Source organism: Alosa pseudoharengus, unplaced genomic scaffold (genome assembly GCF_046254945.1).
Source record: "Alosa pseudoharengus isolate Yale_2024_CS ecotype anadromous, Long Island Sound unplaced genomic scaffold, YU_APseudo_1.1 YU_APseudo_1.1_scf_6, whole genome shotgun sequence".
NCBI classification, from domain to species: Eukaryota; Metazoa; Chordata; class Actinopteri; order Clupeiformes; family Clupeidae; genus Alosa; species Alosa pseudoharengus.
This window is the reverse complement of record NW_027468848.1, coordinates 4,351,675-4,374,673: the sequence shown is the minus strand read 5'-3', so window position 1 is coordinate 4,374,673 and position 22,999 is coordinate 4,351,675. Positions and strand designations below refer to the sequence as shown.

General features: G+C 41.8%; 1 protein-coding gene across 1 annotated transcript; it reads left to right on the top strand.

Annotated features, from left to right (window-relative positions):
• The first annotated feature begins 14,502 nt into the window (after positions 1–14,502).
• LOC143106689 (G2/M phase-specific E3 ubiquitin-protein ligase) lies at positions 14,503–16,496 on the top strand. Its single transcript, XM_076271100.1, has 4 exons — positions 14,503–14,675; positions 14,860–15,032; positions 15,697–15,911; positions 16,052–16,496. Exons 1-4 carry the CDS (start codon positions 14,532–14,534, stop codon positions 16,291–16,293), a joined length of 774 nt encoding a protein of 257 aa, XP_076127215.1. The 5' UTR covers positions 14,503–14,531; the 3' UTR covers positions 16,294–16,496.
• The last annotated feature ends 6,503 nt before the right edge of the window (positions 16,497–22,999 follow it).

The following is a 22,999-nucleotide window of genomic DNA, read 5'->3' as shown; positions in this document are numbered from 1 at the left end:
GACAACAATGGGTTAAGTTGTAGAGGCAGCTCAACCAATCAGCATGTAGCTCCCCGGTAACGTTGACAACAATAAACAAAATGATAAGACGTTACTAGACTGAAGACCGCTAACTGCTTTCACAGCTGATAACCGATTGGAAAAATAGAACAACAGAATATCAACAAAATAGAATGAACTTCCAACTGTAACATCACGAACGAAGACAAACTAATAATACTTGAATACAGAAAAGAAACCGAGGAACAATCATAAGGCCGTTGATGACAAGAACGACGTGTAACGGTGGAAGTTTGGAATTCGGTCAGGTTTTTAGTGTGGATGGAAACATTTTGTTGAATATGATGGCGAGCCAAACCCAACCTCTGAACCTTTGAACCCCCATTGCCTCCCTGGCGGTAGGACCACCCATGACTTTGACTGACTCTAGACTGACATTGACTTTCCCTTTTTACCTCCCCACACCAGACAGATAATTTATTGAATGTACAATGATATGTAATGCATTAATCTTCATGATAATTTGGAAAACAAAGAACAGAACAGATTGATTGTAACAGTGGATACTGATAACTTGCAATTGATACATTATATTATAGTGATTATCCTATTGTACTATTTATTTTTCATGTAACAAACTTACAGTAGCTTAGAGGGTGCACCCAACTTAAGATAGACTTGTTTTACTACGGTAATATTTACGAATTTATGATATTTGTATATTACTATTGAATGGTTTTGCACATTTTGTGATTTATTTATTTTGTTATTTATATTTGTTATTGATGTAATATTTGTACTATTTGCACTACCTATTTAATACAATTCACCTTTTATATCTAAATACAATACAGAAACGTACTAGTATACCATCCACGTGTTCTGAGTCATTGCATTGCAACTTTCTACCTCCAGCAGTCTAACATAGAAATCTTCTGATAGAACTGGTCCAGACACTCTATAAAACTAGTTTAGATAATTAAACAATATTTTCTGAGCCGAGTGCTACATGTACTTTACTCGAGTATCATTTTTGGGGAGTACTCATGACTTTACTCAAGTACATTTGAGAGGCAAATATTGCACTCTTTACTCCACTACATTTCTATCCATAACCGTGAGTACCCGTTACTTCTTCTTTTTTTTTTTAAAGTATATTTTTTGGGCTTTTTTTTTTGTATGGCTTTACTCAGATAGGATAGTGGAGACTGACAGGAAGTGAGTGGGAGAGAGAGCAGGGGTGGGATCCGGAAAGGACCACGGGGCAGGAATTGAACCCGGGTCGCCGGCGTACGGTGCAGGTGCCCCAGCCAGTCGCGCCACTGCTGGGGCCCCGTTACTACTTCTAAAAAAAAGGAAAAAGCAAAAATCTCGGAAACCCTCAATTTGTTGTTTCCCTCTCAAACGTGATTGGATTGTGCAGGCGCCACTGATTGGGACAGCCTATCAGCAATCACCTTCAGCTTTCCGCCAAAGTCAACTCCATGGTCAGATTTAGATAAGAGGCGAAACCATGGACGAAACAATAGATGAAGACGCAGCAGGTCCATCCCGGGAATGTGCCAACCTGTGGCCCCACCTTGCCAGACTATTTCAATTTTCTGAACAAGTTAATGATAGTTTTCACTTCAAATGTTTCAATTACAAAATAGTATTTTGTATTTGAAATACGTATTTTAAATACATGTATTAAATACTGCCCATCCCTGGCAACATGGTAAAAAGATATAAATGACTTGATTTTACTTTCAATTCCTTTTACATTCTCCAAGGTATTAACATTAACATTTTTCATAACTCCATGTAGGATGTTTCTGAAATGTAAGCACTGTGGCAGTAGTAATGCAATATTTAGAAAATGTACTCTTGTACTCTTGATACTCAAGTACTTTTAAAAACAAGTACTTCAGTACTTTTACTTAAGTAGACATCTGACTGTTGTACTTTTACTTGTACTTGAGTAAAATTTAGCAAAGGGTATCTGTACTTTTACTCAAGTAATGAAGCTGTGTACTCTGTCCGCCTCTGGGCACAGCTAGCTGTAGAAAACAATCAAAAACAGTACCTACAGCGCACAAAGCAGAAATTACATGAGAACATCAAATTACATCATTCATTTACACAGAAACACATGTAATTAAATACAATTTAGGAGGTATTAGCAGCAGGAACAAGTTACTTTTAAAATCTATTGTATTATTTCTGCACCTTGGCCAATAAAAGCATAGACTGGTTTCATTTAGTGTCATCCCTATGTGTTACTGCTGTAGTTGCGTGCATTTTCTATTATATGCTTTAAATATCCTTTGGAGAAAAGTGTGTGTGTGTGTGTGTGTGTCTTTATACTGTATATGTGTGTGTGTCTGCATGTGTACACATGCATGTGTGTGTGTGTGTGTGTGCGTGCGCACGTGTGTGTGTCTTTATATATGTGTGTGTGTGCGTGCGTGTGTACACATGGGTGTGTGTGTGTTTAGGTGGGTGACCGTGTTTTGTTCAAGTAAGAGTTGTTCCTGGACCAACATAGACCTCTGAAGTTCGCCTACAAAAAATAACCAAAACGGCCATCTTTCCCCATATACGTACAGTGGGCAGTGCGTCAACTTGGCCAGCTTCACTCGCGGTCCGCACGTGGGATCATGCGGTGTATTTTTCCAGTGAGACGCTGCAACAACCCAAACAACTGGTAGATGGCTCAAGTGAGCATGGTGTCTCGTAAAACGAAATGGAGCCTGGAAAACCCTACACAGACTTCACTACAGACTTTAGCAGACTGGTTTAGAAATAATTTAATATCCAGAAATATGCCTGCCCTGCCCTAATAAAGAAATATTTGGTTAACTGCGAGTGAATCCCGTTTGCAGCCGTAGAAGAAACGCAGGACAAATTAAACATTCTGGTTTTCTCCGAGTGCAACGATGATAGACAGACATCATTTGGACAAAATATAGAGCATATTAACCTCCAAATGTCTTCTTGTTACGTCCTGTTATCACGGAGTTACAGGCGATAAATGATTTTTGATGGTCACAAGTTTACTTCATTAGCGGTTTATTTTTTTGATTATTAGAGTGTTTTTCATTTAAAGGTTTGACTTCATGCTTATTCAGTAGAGCATTTAGTGCTCTTCCCAATCCCAGACGTTCACATTGCATGTTTGTTTGTAATGGATGCAACCGTGAGATAGGCTACGCGTTTGACGGCAATGAGTTGTTAACAGACATGAACCAAGACATATAGCCCAGCAGCAATCTAGGGACTTCGTTATTTATTGAAGGGGCCACCGGAGGAATTTTGAGTGCTTCAGTCAAAAGTTGCATGACCCTCCCTTGCCTGCTAGAAATTGTTCAATGACCCTCCGACAGAATTGTTAAAAAAGACATGACCCTCCCCTGCCAATTGTCGCTGTCTTCCGCCCGCGCTGCTTTGCGCCACAGCCACACACTGTGATAACGTTCTTAAATCAATCTTTCCCGTGAGCTTGCATGCTACCAGTCCTTCCTTTTCAAATGTGTTGCGCCTGTTTGCACAATTTCACAAATAATCATATGTGATTAATAATATGACAAAATATAGCCGCAAGCGGCAATGGCAGGCCCGAGCACCTGCGGGCCGCAACCGTGACATTTCGGAATCCAACCAAGCACCGATGTGGTGCGTTTGTGAAATGTACATATTTGATGCGTGTGCTATTTGTTTATATATTTTATTTTCTGGCATATTTACTTGCTTGGCCAGGTGGGGGCGCAATGAAAGGCAGGCCCATTGGGTGTCATCATAATCATAATATATATTAACCTGAGAAATTTCAGACCATTCATTTTAAGCATAGAACATTTCTGATGCACTTTTTGGTTGGCCAGATGGTGGCGCTATATTAGGCAGGCATATTGGGTGTTTGGATGTCATATACACCTAATCTGATTAATGATGCATCTGATTGTGATACCCAACAGACGTGGGAAAAACACATTCCTTCTCTTGCCAATTGGTGGTGCTATGCAAGGCATGTTAATAAGACATATGAATATCATCATCATGAAATCTAATTTTGTGTGAAATTTCAATCAATCAGTCAAAGCATTGAACATTTTGGCACATTTCCTGATTGGCCAGATGGTGGCGCTATGCTAGGCATGTGAATTCCACATGTGAATGTCATCACAATCATGATATCCAATATTTTGTAAAGTTTCAGATCAATCCATCAAAGCCTTGAACATTTTTGGCACATTTCATGCTTGGCCAGATGGTGGCGCTATGCTAGGCATGTGAATTACACATGTGACATCACAATAATGATATTTATTTTATTCCTACTAGGCCAGGTGGTGGCGCTATGCCAGGCAGGCCCATTGGGTGTCTGGATATCATCATAATCATAATATCTATTAACCTGAGAAGTTTCAGACCATTCATTCAATGCACTGTGACTTTATGACACATTTCCTGTTTATATGGTGAGATATTATAATCATGACATATTACAACATATCAAAAATACCTTCGCAATTTAAAATCAGCAACATCTTGGCATCATATTTGCCAAACTTCACATGAATCTGACAAACCGTCTAGGAGTATGTTAAAAACTGATCATGTGACATCAGTGTAATTGCCATTCTTTCTATTGCCAGGTGGTGGCGCTATGCCATATATGCATTATATGCATGCGAATTATCATCACTCCCATGGTAATCAAAGACCTGTGAAATGTAAAACATTTCAAGCCATGCATTGTGAATTAAGACACATTTATTGTTTATGTGGAAGGGTATTAAAATTCATAGTTTTGCCATTTCGTCAAATTACAACATATCAAAAAAAGCTTCACAATTTAGAATCAGAAGCATATTGGCATCATGTATACCAACTTTCACATGAATCGGATCAATTGTCTAGGAGGAGTACGTTAAAATTGATTATGTCCACAATGCACAAAATCCCAATTACCTCACTTCCCGTGGGCGTGGCTAATGGCATGTTAATACAAACGTTGATTGTTTCAGGGAGTTACACACACACACCAAATTTGGTGTGTGTATCTAAAACTATATGCCAACCACAAGTCACAGTGACATAAGGGGGCGCTATGGAGTTCCTCGGCCAAGCCCAGTGCCAAGGCTTTTCCCCTGTGTATTCATGGTACCTCTTGACGTGTGTGCCAAATTTCATGCGTTTTCACCGATGGGAAGAACCTCTTTTGGCATCACAATTCATCACATTTTAGTCCGCACAAAATCCCAAATACCTCACTTCCTGTTGGGCGTGGCTAATGCATTGTACACGAAAGTTGTTCATCTTGGGGAGATACACACACCTACCAAATTTGATGCGTCTAGCTGAAATTATGTGCCAACCACTGCCTTAATCACCTAAGGGGCGCTACTGAGTCCCTGGGCCATGCCCGGGGCCAAGCTCTTGTACCTAACTGCTTTGCGTGACACCTGATGTGTGTGCCAAATTTCACCCATCTTAACCACCTGAAAAAAGGAAAACGCTCTGAGACAAAGTTAGTATAATAATAATAGGGCCTTAGGGCCTTGCGCCCTTCGGTGCTCGGGCCCTAATAATCCCTGTGCACGGGGACCGAAACAATGCATGCCAACAATGCATGCATGCTTTTTCCGTGTTTCTCATGTATTTTAACTTCCCCCCGCTGTCTTGCCGTTTTAATGTTTTCCCGTAGAATATCCCATATTTTAATACTCTCATAACAGCCCTGCCATCGGCCTGTCTCTGTGTTGCCCTGTTGCTACCCCTTGCCCTTCCAACGAAACAGATGTCTTCAAATCATCGTTTTCCTTGCTTGAAGGCGAACTTAGAGTGATGTAACCTATTTAAGTTTAACGGCGTGATTGTTGTGAGAGCACGATTCATTGGCGCTTGCATGTTCGGCCTTATGTCTATACGTGCGCACCTGAGGCTACTCAGCTACTAGAGAAAGAATTTCCCCTGTTCGTATGTTCACTCCTCGTATGTTGGCCTACCATAACTTACCAACTCTGCACTGTAGACCATAACTGGCTATTTATATTTTTCTGTGAAACAAGCAAATGTATTTGTTCAACTTTATGAAGCAAAATTACGCACTATAGGCTACTTGGAACATAACACATTTGACAAAGGACAGATGTATGTTATAGTGACAAAATATTAACTTTCAGTGTTTTACGATGTCTTTGTCATGGGGAAGTTTTTTCCCCATGCATTTATTCTAGGCTACTGTCAGTGACTGACGCGAGAGAAGCGGGTTCTGTGTTGTGTTGTGTTGCGTTGCGTTAATTTATTTTCAATTGGGCATGCCGTGCCGTCCACAGCTCAGTTCTGACAAAGCCGAAATTACTCCTTTTGAAACAATGAGTGCGCGCATTTGTATGGTTATATTGCTTGACAGGGGGGGATCCCAAGCAGCTTTCAGCCATAAGGCTACTTTGAGAACATTTCCTAATTCACCGACACTAATATTCAAAATGTTGAAAACTATTTCGGCATAGCCTATAAGCAGTTTAATTAAATGTAATGTTAGTTGTAAACAAACGGGCTTCTTGGTCTTGGCCTCATAGATGCGCTCGTGCCTTAGATGGCAAGAAAAATCTTCACGATATAGGCCTATTAACTGACCACCCGATTCACGTTGACTGGGGGGCAGGGGGGGCCATCAGACATTTGTGCCCAGTTAATCCGGCCCTGCCCCCAACAAATCACACCTTCCCACCAGCTGTGACAGCTTAAAAGAAGTTGAGAGGACTCCTCACAGACCTATTCACAAACCGGTTTTGTGGCATTTCGCCTGTTTTGAAATCCTATGCGGCTACAGGAGCTTCCGTGAGGAAGCAATTTTGCATTGTAGGCAGGCTTGGAATTTCAACATTCTGGGGGCAAGGCCACTTGGCCTTCAGTTGGGCATATTTGGTGGAGGGCACAAAGGTAGGGTTGCCAACCGTCCCGAATTGGGCGGGACATCCCGTATTTTGGGTGATTTTGATTTGTCCCGTCAGGGACAGCGCCACTCCCGATTTTCAATCACAGCTCATCGGCCTTGTTAACTTGTCAATAGTAGGCTACTGTAAACGCACCTGGAACAAAGTGTCCAGTGCCGCCGCAACCACGCGCATCTCGCACTGTGCGCACGGCACCAAGGGACAGAAGGGGCACCACAATTTAGCCAGAAAAGCTTTACTGCAAACTGCTTTTCACTCTTAGAGAACGATTACAATGTCAAAATGCAGCAAAAGCATCTTACATAAGGATGATACTTTTTGGGTCCTCTCAGTCTCTCTATTATGCAGCAGATCTAACTTGAACGTTATGCTACTCGTTTTAATTGGGAACGAGAGAGAGAGAGGGTGGAAGTTTCCAGCTGGCTTGTGGTCATTGGTAATTGATTTCACCTTTTTAATATAAGAAACTTTTAAAAGGAAATCACGAGAACAACAAAAACAACGCGAGAAGATTGCGGAATTATCCGGTTCACACTATGCTACTGACCATTTACAATGTGAGGGCACTTTGACATAGGCTGCACGCACTGTGATTTGGACTGATAGAATATGAAGAGTGGTCAATTGCCTTTGTGTAATGGAATTGGTGAGTCTTGAAATCTTCAATAATCCGTTTCTCTTAAACTAAGCATTTACATGAAGCACATGATAACTATGCCAATTGAAACACTTTCCACTTAGATAGCTAGGTGGCTACCAGGTTCATAATTCACTTTTAATTGCAAACAGAAAATATCTAGCTAGCATCATTACATGCTTCTATTTCCACAGGAATGAAGGTTGTTTACACCAACTTAATATACTTATAATTGTGCTATAGGCCTAAATGTGGCACAAACAATGTTAGTTTGTGGAATGACCATAGGCTATATTTGAATGGAGCTGGCAAAATATTATGAATACTGTGTAGAGTAGACTATGCTCTTAAAGTGACAGTACACCATTTGTAAATTAGTTTTTTTTTTTTTGGGGGGGGGGGGGGGGGGGGGGGGTCCCGCATTTGAAGTGAAGTGTCCCTCATTTGGGGTTGAGGAAGTTGGCAACCCTACACAAAGGCCACATGTCAGGGCACTAGGGCCAACGTTAACTATACAGTAGTAGGCTATAAAAATGATCAAAGTTATATTTTTTGGCAAGCCGTTTAAGACAAATCGTCTGTCGCCTCCACGTGTAGATTTTTTTCTTCTTCAGGAGTAAAAAATAGACGTCTGAGCGTCTGACGTCAGACGTTAAAAAATAACGCCTGGGTGATTTCAGAGCCAATGCCTTCTTCTTCTTCTTCTTCTTTGCTTAATTGGCGGATTACAGCTCTCTGGTGCATACCGCCACCTATTGTACAGGAGTGTGTAAATGGACTTAACAGACTATCATGGCTAAAGTTTAAAGTTCAAAACCATGATCAAAACCCTTGGTCAAACTTTTTACAGTCTATGGGTAAAACATTCGTTTAGTTTTGCGACAACAAAGAGATGTCCATAAATCTGTTGCACCCATATACCCCTGGGGGACCCTAACCCTAACGTGTCCGCACAAAATGAACAAAAACGTGCCTGCGAACTTAATAATCAAACTCAATTTACTACGCAGTAATAGCACAACCTCACTTGCAACAGGCATGCAAGGTATAAAGTTGTTAGATTGCACATAACAGAACCGTGACTACAGCGCGCAGTGTCAGCTCAGTTCATCCACTGGCGCGTCGGGGTCCAGTTCGCCCTGTCGAAACTTATTTTCCCAATAATGACCGGCGTTCTATAGACCCTTTCAAGAGAGTTCCATTATCAGCATCATAGTTGGCCCCACAAGACTTCCTTTTTAACATTCCATATGTTATCTTAATGCAGAGGAAGTAGATTGGGGCCCAAATAGAACACTCAAGCATTGTTTTTGTTTTTATTGTTGAAAGGGTCTATACATTATCCCTTACATATTTGGTGTATAAACATATGTCTTGCCCTTTTGTTTTAAGTTTTCAGGATTACCAATTCACTACTAATTTGCACCTATGCTCAAAGTAACAATTGTTTTGCATTCTTCCAATGTTGAATTTCCCCTTTTTTGTAAATAATTTCTTTCAGACTAAGGGACTTCCAGCGAAGGGTGGATCCACACCGCAACGCAAGAACCACAAGGTCCACAAGGTCCTCAGCCAGTCGGGCATTGAGGCTGTGCACCCTCAGGCTGTGCTTTCTGACAGATCCTTCTGCAGAGGTTTTGGGCTCAAGAAGTGTGTTTACCAGACTGCATATAATGCCATTTCTAATTGTGTTGTTGCTGCATACAGATTACTCAAGTTTTTTTTTTTTTTACTTTCATGCAGAGGCTTCATCAATTACAAAAATAAATGTCCCTTTCTCCATGTCTGAGACAGACTTCAAAAAGAAGGTGAAAGAGACATTCCCAGACCTTCAGGATGGTGACTTTGATTTGTGTAGGGTAGACAGGTGGAGAAAAGTTCATCCGGTAGGAATAAGTTCTTTGTGTCCTTCAGCCATAAAGGCTTGTCCAGAATTTTCGAGGTCTGCAGTTTACATAAGACTCAAAGTAAGCAGTGGGATATATGTGTATTTCGCAACAATTTTTCTCATGTTTTATCACAGACTTAAATTGTAGTCTAAAATACAGCATGTCATGACTGTAAATGAATGGAATGTTGCTTGCGCCTCTTGTCTACTCTCAGACAGCACCACCACCCTCAGGTCAGATGGTAGATCAGATAACCCCACCATCCTCTGGCCAGAATGTAATTGTTGATCAAGTGAGCCTACTTTACACACTAAATTAATAACATAACATTAATTAAGCATTAATCATAAACTGTAAGACCTGTTATGGCGAAAATAGAAGCTTTCCCGGCTCCCCCTACCGGCAGCGTTTCTCAAACTGTGGGTCGCGACCCACTACTGGGTCGCGGAGACATGCCAGGTGGGGCGCGAACTGACGTGAAAAACAGGAGTTTTTTTTATTTTTATTTTTTTATCTGGGCCCAGGTAGCACCCGATGCGCAATGGACGCACTGTGTTATTTACAGGGAAGCGCTCGTGTCAAGGCAGCTTAGTTAGTCCCGACCTACATGAGATTTTGAACGTTGTTGTGACAGTGGTGAATTTCATCAAAACCCGGCCCTTAAAAGCGCGTCTATTCTCCGCACTTTGCGAAGAGATGGTAGCTGAACAAAAGGCTGTACTGTTTGTTTCACAGCGAGGAAAGGTGGCTTTCCCGAGGTAAAGTGCTGTCGCGCGTGTTTGAGCTCCGAGTCGCCTCTTCTTGGAAGAAGGGCGCATGTTTGAATCTGCAAGCACGTTCACTAATGAACATTTCTTGACGAAGCTGGCCTATCTTAGCGATATATTTGATATAGGCCTATCTTAGAATACATTTGAGTTAAATGTCCAGTTACAAGGCAAAGACAAACACCTACCTCACCTAGCAAATAAGATTACTGCATTCACCAAAAAAACTTGAGTATGGGACAGGCGCCTCGATCGCGACAGTAGCCTATTATGCCTTTGAGATTTCTGAGCGAAATCGCTGAAACGTCTGATTGGGAGGCACTCTTGTGATCCGATGTATTAAACTGTAGGCCTACATCACATCCCTGCAAAGTTTATTTCAAAAATATTTCCCAACCAGCAGTGCTCAGTATGACTGGATTATAGATCCATTTAATGCAGCATGTTGGTATTTCATTGAATATATTGTACAATGCTGTAAAATGGCCTATGCTTCCTAATATGTTGCTGGAAAACAGAAATATGTGTGTTATGTATTTATTTATTATTATATCTGCAGCACCAGCTGATTTTAACTTTGATTTTAACTGTTGAAGAGGATATATTTAGAACTTGTCATTATTTCAATAAATTTGACAATTTTAAGCTTGACCTACCACTTTCTTAGAGCGATGAGGGACAGGTGGGGCTCGAGAATGCCCCCTTGATCAAAGTGGGGAATGAAAAAAAAAGTTTGAGAACCACTGGCCTACCGTCTCCTAGCCGAAAACCTAGCACTGGAAAACGTCAATGAAAAAAATGTAATGTGTATGTCACGTTTTGTCTTAGACTAACTCATGTTATGCTCCCTGTATTTTCCCTGTCCATTCTCAGACAACACCAACCTCTACCCAGAGTGTTGTACCAGATCAGGTTAGCCAGTTTGACATTGTTGCTTTGCTTTGTTGCTTTGGTCTGTTATTTTGGCTACTTGCAGTGCATGTTTTCATACTTCAGTACTGTAAAACAGTGCCATAACACCTACCCATGTATGGATTCATTTGGTGATTTATTTTGTGTTTTGTTGTGTGTGGTCTCTGTGTGTCATGGTGATGTTAATGTACTGTAGTTGATGGCTTGGAGAGCCTTAAGACAAGTCCAAGACCAAGAATATGCAAGTTCCCTTGAAATTGATAGGGCAAGGGTAAGCATCACAATAATAAAATGACAAAACAATGCTGCATCAATGGTTGATGGTGTGGTGTAATTAATTGCATATCAAATTTCATAGGACATGAGACGGAGACAAATTGAGGGGTATGAAAACCGGAGGAGAAAGGTATGCACAAGCATGATGAATTATGTAATTCGGTTTAAGCTTTTATTTGCTGTGAATTTCATTGCAGAATTCCTTTTAAAAGGCAATTAAAGATAGGCAGAAACATATAGCCAACATCCCCGAGCCAGATGACGGCGTGATTATTCAATTTAAGTATCCGGATGGGAGACTGCAAAGGCGGGCTTTTAATATTACTCAGCCATTTGAGGCAAGTTTTTATTTTAGTAAGATTGATCATACAGTGATTTCATAGCCCAACTATCAGGCTTGTGTGTAATGTTGTATCCCTGTCTAGGACTTTGAGACATATTGATTTTACATAGAGAATAACGGGCAGACAATTGAACATTAAATGAATGTTATATTTGTACTCAAATAGATTGGCCTCAGCAGCCCAGCACACACACCCAGTCTCTCACCAACATGTAAAGTTGGCTGTTCTTGGTTGCAGAAAATATACAATTTACACATGCAATTACAAAGCTTGTTTTTTATTATTATTATTTGCTTCTGTTACAGGACCTAGCTGCTTTTGCTGGGTTAGATGACATGGCAAGTGAAATTTTCTCTATCCAGCTCCCACTGTCTCCAACTCCGCTTTACAGCTTTGAAAGACGCAACATAGAATACTACGGCATAAAACAATCGTGCACTGTTTATGTCCTGTGGCTCTCCATTGATGAGGTGCAGGTGTGTGTGTGTTTTTTTAAGCAAAACAATGCAGCAATTTCAACTTAATAGAACGTTTTAGAAATCATTGCGATAGTTATAAGACCTGTTACGGCGAAAATAGAAGCTCTCCCTGCTGCCCCTACTGTCTCCTAGCTGAAAACCAGCCATTTTAAATGATTAATGAATGTGGTTTGTTTTTTCCAGAGCATGCAAACAAATGCTCCAGCCGTATTGCATCCATCAACTGTCATATCTCCATCACTTGTGGCATTTTTACTGCCTGTTGTGTGTTAAGATTTCTGTAATACAGTGGAGTTCACAAGAAGATGAAAATGAACTAACCTGGCTCACTCACTATCCCCATGCATAGGCTTACATTGATAATCAATGAGTTTCAATAGTATATGGAATACAGGAATATGGATCATGTAATATGGCCATGGAATAGAGGTCTAAATACATGTGAAATCCCTCGTTTTTATATTTATTTATAGCAATCATTTTAGTTGTATGTGTAAGAAGCACATACACATACAACTCCCATTTTCAAGATATGATATAACATGGCCCCAACTGTGGCGTAACTGGCTGGGGCACCTGCACCGTACGCCGGCGACCTGGGTTCGATTCCCGCCCCGTGGTCCTTTCCGGATACCACCCCAACTCTCTCTCTCCCACTCACTTCCAGTCATTCTCCACTGTCCTATCAAATTAAAGGCATAAAAAGCCCAAAAAATTCTAAAAAAAAAGATAACATAACATCAATTAACACCTGTTCTATCTATCTGTTCCATGCACAACACACAGGTTGAGGATGAGGATTATGTGCCAGATGATGATGATGATGATGCAACCTGTGGATCTTGACCAGGATAATGATTATATGCAGGATGCTGAAAATGTAAGTTCTCAAATCTACAGTCACTAGCAATGTATGACTTGCAAGAGTGATAATCTATGGGGGGGGGGTCCTGTTTCAGTCCTTTTTTTGTTTTGGATAATCTCCTGTCACTTTCCTATTCAGATATTCAAATCTGATTCTGACCATGGTCTGCATCCACCTACAAACAAGGATACAAGGATACAAGGAAGTTTATTGTCACATGCATATAGTTACTGGAAGTAAGAAATGCAGTGAAATTATGTCTGGTGTCAGCCTATTTGTGCATTAATGGGGGGGGGGGGGTTGAAAGTGCAGTAGAAGAGGGGTTTAGTAGATTAAGTGGCAAGGGCTGCATAAAAAAAGGTGGGGGAGGATTGGGATGGGGGGGGGGGGGGGGGGGGCACCAACAAGGAGCACCCCACAATCTGACCATCTCAAACTCCATAGAGGAAGAGGATGAAATGCCTGTTCATGCTCCTGTTCATGTGAATTCATTCAACGTAGCAGATACCACAACGTAAGATGTCTCTTTACATGTATTTGTTACTGTTTCGTTGTGGCTTTTGCTGAGAAACAAATAGTTTGCAACACACGCTGTACTTGAATCAAACATTCTTTAGAACACAGCTGATCAACCGTCTGCTTTCACTTTTGAATGAAGTTCCAATGCAAGAAGTGACCGGACTACTTGCAGAGTGATATGAAAAACTTAAATCAGCAGCACAAAACCTGTTGCCATTGACAGCGGTAATTATATGTTTGCAGCGGTAATTACATGAAAATATTTTACCATAGACATTGGGAAATCCCATTCAAGTCAATGAAGCGTTCTACTAGCATTGTGAAGAGCCGTATAATAAACATTTGATAATATACCCCATCCTTTTTCGTGTTTAAGTCTGGTGGTTAAAACTACTAAAACACATAATCTAATACATTTGGCATATAACTGTAAATAAAACATACATGTCTGTTTTTTGTGCTTGCAGGACTGATCTACAGACTGTACTGAAACGATTGGTTTGTAGGGTTGATGACAGTGTCTGTCTATCAAGCAACCAAGTCAATGTTTGCAGGAACGATATTTTCATATGTAGCTTGCGCGCATTCAAGCGCAGGGACTTCAACCCAGAAGCTAAATTAGACATTGTTTTCGTCGATTATGGTAACACTGGTGAAGGGGCAGTGGATGAGGGAAGCCCAACAAGGGAATATTTGAGACTGCTGATGAGGGCCATCCATGGCTCCAACATTTTTGAGGGCCATGACAATAGCCGGCAATTGCGCCTGAATACTCAGGGTAAGTCATATTCTGTTTTTTTTCCCTAAGTTTTTACCCTGGCTGATTGAAAGTGTTTCATCATATGTGTATCGTGTTCATTTTAGCTTTGCAGACTAAATTGTACACATGGGTAGCTAAAATGATAGCTGTTTGTGTGGTGCATGGTGGAGTTGGCCCACATTTCTTTTTTGAAAGACTATACCAGCAGGTCTGTGAGATACCAACACCCCCTGCCAGGGTTGATGAAATCAATGATCGAACTTTCAGAGAACAGTTGATCAAAGTAAGAAGGAAATTAATTGATTTATTCTTTGTAGATCAAACTATTTTTTATTAATTTATGTAATATCTATATCAGTCCGTTTTCATTTGTTGGCTGTCATACAAAATGTTTTAATTGCACTTGTCTTTTTCATTTGTGTCACCTCAATTTCTTGCTCACTCTTTAATTTTTTTTCTTTTTTCAGATACAGGACGCAGAAACTGTCGAAGAAGCAAACAATGCCATTTCAAGTGCAGGAGATAGCCTCAACATCATTGGTGCATTGCGATACATATCCAGGCTTGAGGACAAAAACATGGTTGTCCAAACTGCTGCAGACTTCTACGTGGATGGACGGAGGCAAAGTGCCCTGGAGCAGTAAGCAATTAGTCTAGAAACTACAGAAAAGGTTACAGGTTTTGACTTTTGTATATATTGTGGACTGCAGCATCAGTGACATAGAATGTACTCACTCACCCGTTTGCATCCATGCACAGGGCAGTAAATAACACAGTATGTGGCAGTAGACATCCTTGAATCATTGACTTCTTATATGTGTCCGGTTCTGCTCCCACCTACTTGAATGCCCTCATACAGACGTACGCTACCTCCAGACCATTGCGCTCCTCAGACGAGCGACGTTTAGCTCTGCCACCGGTACGCTCAGGCCAATCCAAACTTTTATCATCTGTTGTTCCTCGTTGGTGGAACGCACTGCCAGTTCCTACAAGGGCAGGGACATCCCTCTCCATTTTCAAAAAACTCTTGAAGACCCAGCTCTTCAGAGGACATCTCCTCTCAGCACTACTTACAACTAGTCTTGGTGATCCTAGCACTTACCACCTGTCTAGAACTGACACTCAACTGTTTAAACACAGCACTCACTTATGCACTTATTCTTACTGTACTCTACCTTTTTTAAATTGTCCTAGAATTGTGAGAGAATTGCTTTAAAACTGTTTACCATGTTAGTTGCTTTGGTTAAAAATGTGTCAGCCAAATGTAATGTAATGTAATTAATATGATGTAATATATTTTACAGGTTTGCAGAGGGGTTGAGAACCCTCGGCCTACTGAGGGAGATGAGGGAACACCCCCATGTGTTCTACAGCATGTTTGTGAGCGAGGTGAGGCCACTTCGAGCCAGGGACCTGCAGGACCTATTCGAAGTGGTCTACTCTGTAGAGGGGAGCAACAGGAGGGCAGCGGAGTCAAGGACCATGTGTTTTTTCATGGATTGGCTTATTGACATCCAAGGTATACTATCTATATTCCTCATACAGTATACCCCGTACTCACACACAGCGAAACCCACTACTTAACTTGGAATTTAGAATAGGCCAGAATTACTTTTTACGTGACATATCATACATTTTCACCCCTTTGTTGTGTTTCAGGGGGAGAATGCGCCGTAAGCCTGGAGCAAGTTCTCGAATTCACCTCTGGGGCCTCCACTGTGCCTCCTCTGGGGTTTCCCCAACAACCCCAGGTAACATTCCTGCATGAAGGCAAAATGCTTTTTCCAGAAGCCAACACCTGCCTAATAGTACTCAGGTTACCGATTCACCAGGAGTATGAAACCTTCTGCCAATTCATGGAAGAGGGCATTCTGCAGGCCCCTTGTTTTGGAATGATTTGACTACTTTTTTTTAATACCTCGAAGGACTGCTTAAGGGACTTTTGGAAAACGTTTCTATAATTTAAATTCCATGTTCAATTGCTGTTTATCCTGGTACTGGCTATTTTCAAAAACACCGCCCTCCACATGTATTTGCAGCCCTGGTAAAGTTGACTTCTGTTATTAACTTTCAAATTGTATGAGATGACTGTTCAGGTCAGATGTTGGAGTTGTCCACACCAAAGTTGTCTGGTTCACCACCAAGAGGATTCAGTTGCCGCAATATCTCCATTTGTTGTTGGTCTGGATGAAATACATTAGCAGGGACCTGAACAGCCTCTGGTTCGACCTCATTCTCTGCACCTCCCGCTTCAACAGGGTTCGGAGGATGCGGTGTGGGAGGATCATCCCCAAAAATGTCCTGCATGGCTGTATGGCCACTGTTTTGTTGAGCCAGACATCCTCTGATAAATATTTGGTATGGGGACATGTTTCTTGTCGTGCGCATCCTGTGGTGATTCCACTGGTTGAAGAACAGCCGCAGCTGTGCGTTGATTCTGGGCAGGTACACGAAATGAAGAGCCCAAACAGGCATTTCATTGTCCACATTGATTTTTCCCTCGCTCTCCAAAAGTGTGAAGAGGGCATGGAAAGTGTTGGTCACACCTCTCCAAACATCTCCCCACAGTCTCTCAATCCGTTGATTGTGTGTGCTCCTTCCTCTAATGGCACTTCCTCTCCCACTTCCATGGAACACCTCCATGAATGGGCACACGGCATTGTTCTCACCACCATGGTCGACACGGACTCGAGAGGGCACCCCGTACATTTCGATGGCAGCAAGAAAGCTCTCAAATACGGTAAGGCTGGTGTTGTTATTTGAGGCTTTCAGGAATACCACAAGCCGACTGAAGCCGTCAATCCCTCCATGTATGACAATTCTCCATCTTAAGTAAAGACAAGCAAAAAGAAGGCACATACCACCCCATTCATGTCATGTTTATTGTATGTATATAATTTGTAGTGTGTATAGTTTTGTTATGCATAGTATTCTAAGACAAACTAACTGGTAGGCAGGAATTTACAACATACCTAATCAGCTTGTGGTTGCCATCGAGATGCCACAGTGAATTTGGCCCAGCAACCCGGTAAGCTCTGCGGCTCATTCGATGAGCCATTGTCCGAGTTGCTGCCCCCTCTGGGTTGACACGTAATAGGCTCTGGCGAACTCTCCTCCGCTGTACCGTGAGGCCTTCACCTGCCCGCCGTGCTCTTACTGCCTCTGCACCGAGCTGGTCATTGCCCCCGATCAATTGCCCCTTTGATCCAAATCGGTGTCAGGCAGATTGGTATAGCGGCCTCTTAGGGAGAGGTTGTACTGCCTGTTGAAGTAAAATGTAATATTAATGTCGGGCTTTCTTGAATTAATCTATTCTGTACATTTACCTGGTGTTATGAAACTGACATGGAAGCAGATTCAAAGTTATTAGTATTTATAGTATTTATTTATTTGATTATGTCTCTCCTCTCCTACTCCTTACCTTAGGAGTCGCCTCACCGTTCGTGATGACACACCCAACATTTCAGCAATCTGACGAGCAGTGAAATTAAATGACATGAAAAACATCAGATGCTCCCGTGTAACAAGGAACCTTGGACGCCCCTGACTTCTCTGAAGTTGTGGAGCATGGTATCCAGGCTCACCTGAAAACATAAAAAAATGTGTGACAATTGCAGAAGACATTCAAAGACCATATTTCAAGTGCTTAACATACAATCAGGTAGTGGGGACATGTTGCCTTTTTTGTATTGTTGGAGGTCTTTCAGCAACTCTTGTCATGGATAAATTTGGGTGTGGGCAGGTGGTCTTCAATGGTGTTTTTTAGATGGCTCCAAGCCTCTTGTGACCCCTGTTCCAGTAAACCAGTGGTAGCTGCCTCCCGCCCCCTTACACTTCACACAACACAACCAACCTTGCTGAACTGTGACATTTTCCATTTCTTCTAGGAATTCTGATATTATATTGAGCATTCCATTGGCAAAGTCTGGCTCAATCAGTCTTCCTCTGGCCCACTGAACACTCCTCCTCATTGCATTCATTCTGAAAAGTATTGTATTGTAAGTAAGCTTTATACCATGGACAACAATAATAAATGAGTCAGCCAAAAAAAGTTTATATATCAACAGCATAGTGAAAATGTGACATTGCCTACTTTCTTCTGACTCGACCTACTTTCTTTTTGCATGGTTATAACCTACCAATATACCTTCCCAAATAAAGTTAGTGGATATCACTTATATTTCTTTGTTGAAAAAATGTTTACTGTATTCATGATCAGCTCAAGAATACGCACACTGCTATGCTCAACTGACAGACATGAATTAATTTATCCCCAAGGCCATACAACTGTACAATGCAAAGGAGAGATGGACTTTTCTGCATAGTCTGTCTCCCTCTCCACCACTTCCACCTCCACTACCACTTATAACAATGTTTGTGTACAGACTGTCTACTGGCTATATTAGCCCATGCACAACCCCTTCCTCCTAACTAACCCCTAACCGTCCTAACTTTAATACATAGGTTCTCAAAGTGCGGCCCGGGGGCCAATGGCGGCCCGCGGAAACATTTCTGGCGGCCCACGATAACATCTGATAACATCTGTAAAACTGTTAAAACTGTACAGTGTGCTTTGAAAAGAATGAATCTACGTTTAGTGGTGTTTCGTGGCCGTCAGGTTTTCCTGTGGTGGAATTGGCCCTGAATAAGGCCTATGCTGATAAGAAGCAAGGCACACTGAGACTGTTTGTTCTAAATAAGTTTGTACTTGAAATGGACTGCAACCAGAACTTATCCCAAATTTGTCTGTTGAGGGTAGAGAACCCCAGGGATTGTGTGTGCATTGAAATTTTTCCTTAAGATTTTCACAAGTTTTGCCAGGTTTAGCCCTCAGTTATGAGTTAAAATGTGTTTAATGCAATATAAACTGTAGAGATGCAACCTGGTCATTAAAATGATTACAAATGGGATTTTTCCAGGTTCTTTTTTTTCTTTTTCTCCCCCTGCCCCTTTGGCGGCCCTCAGTTCAATGTTGGGTTCCTGAATTGGCCCTCACCAATCAAAACTTTGAGAACCCCTGCTTTAATACTTGAACACTGGCTGTAATCGTAATACTCAATACTCTAATATTGAATGTTGATTTGTGTATCTCCTACTGTTTACAGTATTATATTATTATTGTATCTCCTACTGTTTACATTATTCTCTTTTATAATGCTGGACTTTATCCTTGCACTGTAATACTTTTTTGCACTACCACCTGAACATTTAGCCTAACTCCATGGCCACATGAGCTTGCAACATCCTTATTCATCGTGGCAAGAGAGAGAGCTGATTTAAGTGTGCATGAAGTGAAGGAACCAGAGTCTTTCTAAGTCAGAAGCATGCCTATATTGACTCTCAGTGCATGGCAGCAAGGCTTTGCTAGCCTACGACATTGCGTTTTCTATGGTCGGCGAAATTCTACAATAGCATAGCTACAGGCTATTGAAAAGTCTGGCAACGGACTTCGCACAGTGAGAAATGGCTAGGAAGGGCCATCGCTTAATATTCTCTGTCCAGCATATTTTATATAGTTTAAATCACTGGGAGGCACATCCATTTTCCACATGGGTGTGAACATGCATAGCCTACCTTCAGTCAATCGCTCAACATTGTCGTAGGAAATTCTGCAAAACTCGCATGATTAAGTAGCCTAATGATTAAACCTACCTAGTTATAATGGGCATCCCATCTTCCTCCACATGATCTGACATCGCAAGCCTAACACAATCAGCAAACACTGATCTGCAGTTTCTTAAAAATGTTTGTCGGGCCATGATAGTCTGTTAAGTCCATTTACACACTCCTGTACAATAGGTGGCGGTATGCACCAAAGAGCTGTAATCCGCCAATTAAGCAAAGAAGAAGAAGAAGGAAAAGGCGTTAGGCTTGTTCGTCTTGACTGAGTCTGACTTTCGTCTGGCTTTCTACATAAACGTGATCTTCAGAAGCTAGCCGGGAGGAGCTACAACAGAGGGCAGCTCATCCCAGACAGAAAGGCTACAGTCTGCCTGACGTGACTCGCGGGAGATATCGCGGAATGTTGTTTGCAATAAACACAGCAGAACTTTCATTCTTACTCATTAAAATGAGCATGATGACTAACGAAATAAATTCTTATGATGTAGTTTAAATAAACCACTGTTGTCATACAGTTAACAGGCCTGCATTGTAGCACATAAATTCAATATCAAGTGTTTCCCCTATATGTGTGTCTATCTATTTAGCCAACAGCAGAAAATAACAGAATATCCAAACGTTTTCAGTAGGCTAGCCTACCATTGTTGCAGAAATCACGTATAAGAAGGTATCCCTTCGATTTCTGTTTATTTTCGCATATTCCAACATAAGGAAGCAGCATGAGCCTCCAGTCATAATCATCATGAGGACATTCCTCCCAAATGGCCCTATCACGTCTTTGAACTGACGTCATGAGGGCGTGTTTCAGCTCGTGGAAGGCAACTGCAAGACTGCTGTCTGCAGGCTAAGACTCCCGCGATATTTTAAGGCCATGTGACATGGTGTCACGGTGGTAAGTCCCTCGCCGGCTGACAGAAGTCGGACAGAATTTCTAACCAGCAAGCATTGCGTCCATCTCAGTATGCATTGTGTTCAACCCAGCATGCATCACATCAAGTCAGATCTGCACAGATCTGCCGCAAGTCGAACTCGCCTATTCCCAGACAGCACACGTACATCTGCCCGATGTCGGTTTCAGATCAGCATGGAATCCTCCCATATAATAATGTCGCAGGGGTATCGGCCTGAAGTCGCTTCCATGTATGTTGGCTTTTGATCGTTCCTACTACCCAAAGCAGATCCCGCTATCTGTTTTTTTTTACCCCAGCTTACATGTATGTTGGCTTTTGATCGTTCCTACTACCCAAAGCAGATCCCGCTATGTTTTTTTTACCCCAGCTTCCATGTATGTTGGCTTTTGATCGTTCCTACTACCCAACGCAGATCCCGCTCTATCTGTTCTTTTTTTTTGCGTGTGTAGCAGGCAGCCAGGCACGTCAGATCAGCCTCCTGGAGCAGCGATTTTCAGGTTGGTAAATGCACTCATGTAAATTGTCAGAAAATAGGCATTGTGTCAATTGTATGACTGTTTATATATTTGCTTGCTAGGCTAAGCCATAACTTGGTGTACATTACTTTATAAAGAGCTGTTTTGGGGTAATTACAACTTCGTTGTGAACTAATTCACGTTAGCTAGTTGAGCTAACACTGGAAAATATGTTAAAGCTAGCGGCTATGGCGAAATGTTAACACTACAGCATCCATGATTACCGGTACAAGGACAGCAATATGCTTGGGTGTAAGAATAGCAAGTTATTATTTGACCGTGAGACTTCACCCAGGAAAGGCTGTCGTTTTTGTATGGAGAGGAGTGGGAGCTAGGCTAACGTTACTGTCTTGGCTGAGCTAACCTGCTGGTCGTGTCATCATAACGCCTTTGCACAGAGGAAATGCACAGATGCATCAGCCGAAGTTCCCAAAGCAAATGTAGGCTACGTTTCAGTCCCAACTTTCTCTAGTCACTTCCAGAGTTCGTGTTTTGGCCGGCGTTAGCGCGCTAGCCAAGTAACGGCATTAGCTCGCCCAGGGCCAGGTTAGGGTCATCTGGGGCCCGGGGCAGAGGCCTCCCCGAGGCCCCCCCCCCCCCCCATTTTTTTTCAATATATATTCCTATTATTATTATTATCAATATACATAAGACAGAGAGAGAGAGGCAATTAAATTATGACAGACATAATGTAAAAATTAAATTTGCATTTATATTGTGGAACCATATAACCAACATACAATTGTACCAACATACAAAAAACAAGTACCGGTAGCCTACAAACATGGGGCAATGCACACAAAAAATAAACCATGAAATATTACATTATTACCATCAATTACTTCAACTAAGGCTTGAAAACTGCCAGTGGTACCCAGGTCAGACTAAAATGTGGAACTCCCGAACTCTGAACTCATGAAACATTGTAGCCTAGAGTTTGGCGCGCACGCACACAGCCACATCATGATGCATTGTAACACGCTGTCTGTAATACACTGTAACACGCAGCCCTAGTATAGCCAGCCACGACGTCAAATACATTGAAACACGCAGTCTAGCGCACACACACAGCCCAACCACATCAAATACAAACAAGGGGGGTGTCGCAGCCGATAACGGTAACGTTGTCAGGGACAGGGATAGTATGCCTAGACGTGGACTTATCCCTATTTTGATCCTCGTTTTGAAAAAAGTGGACAGGTCACCTGCAGGAATGAATGCGATGGTACGCACACACCCACCTAACTTTCAACGCTTTGATAATATTTGTCCCGGTTAGGTTCCTGCATTGGTCAGTTAAAAAGTAGCCTACATATAGTAGGCTAATAACATCCACATGCAATATCTTTATAACAACAACGCCAACGACCTATTTATTTGGACAACTTTGTATAGCCCTATAAAGGCTAAAGTTACCTAGTTTTTTTCTAGCGAAGGCTACGTTCACGTATGGCTTTAAACAGTGGTGATTCTAGCCTAACGTTTTGACAAGCAATAATCTTGCCTACCTTGTGCTTGCAGCTTGCCCATTTGAAATAACTCCTCTCGCTTTGCTGTCT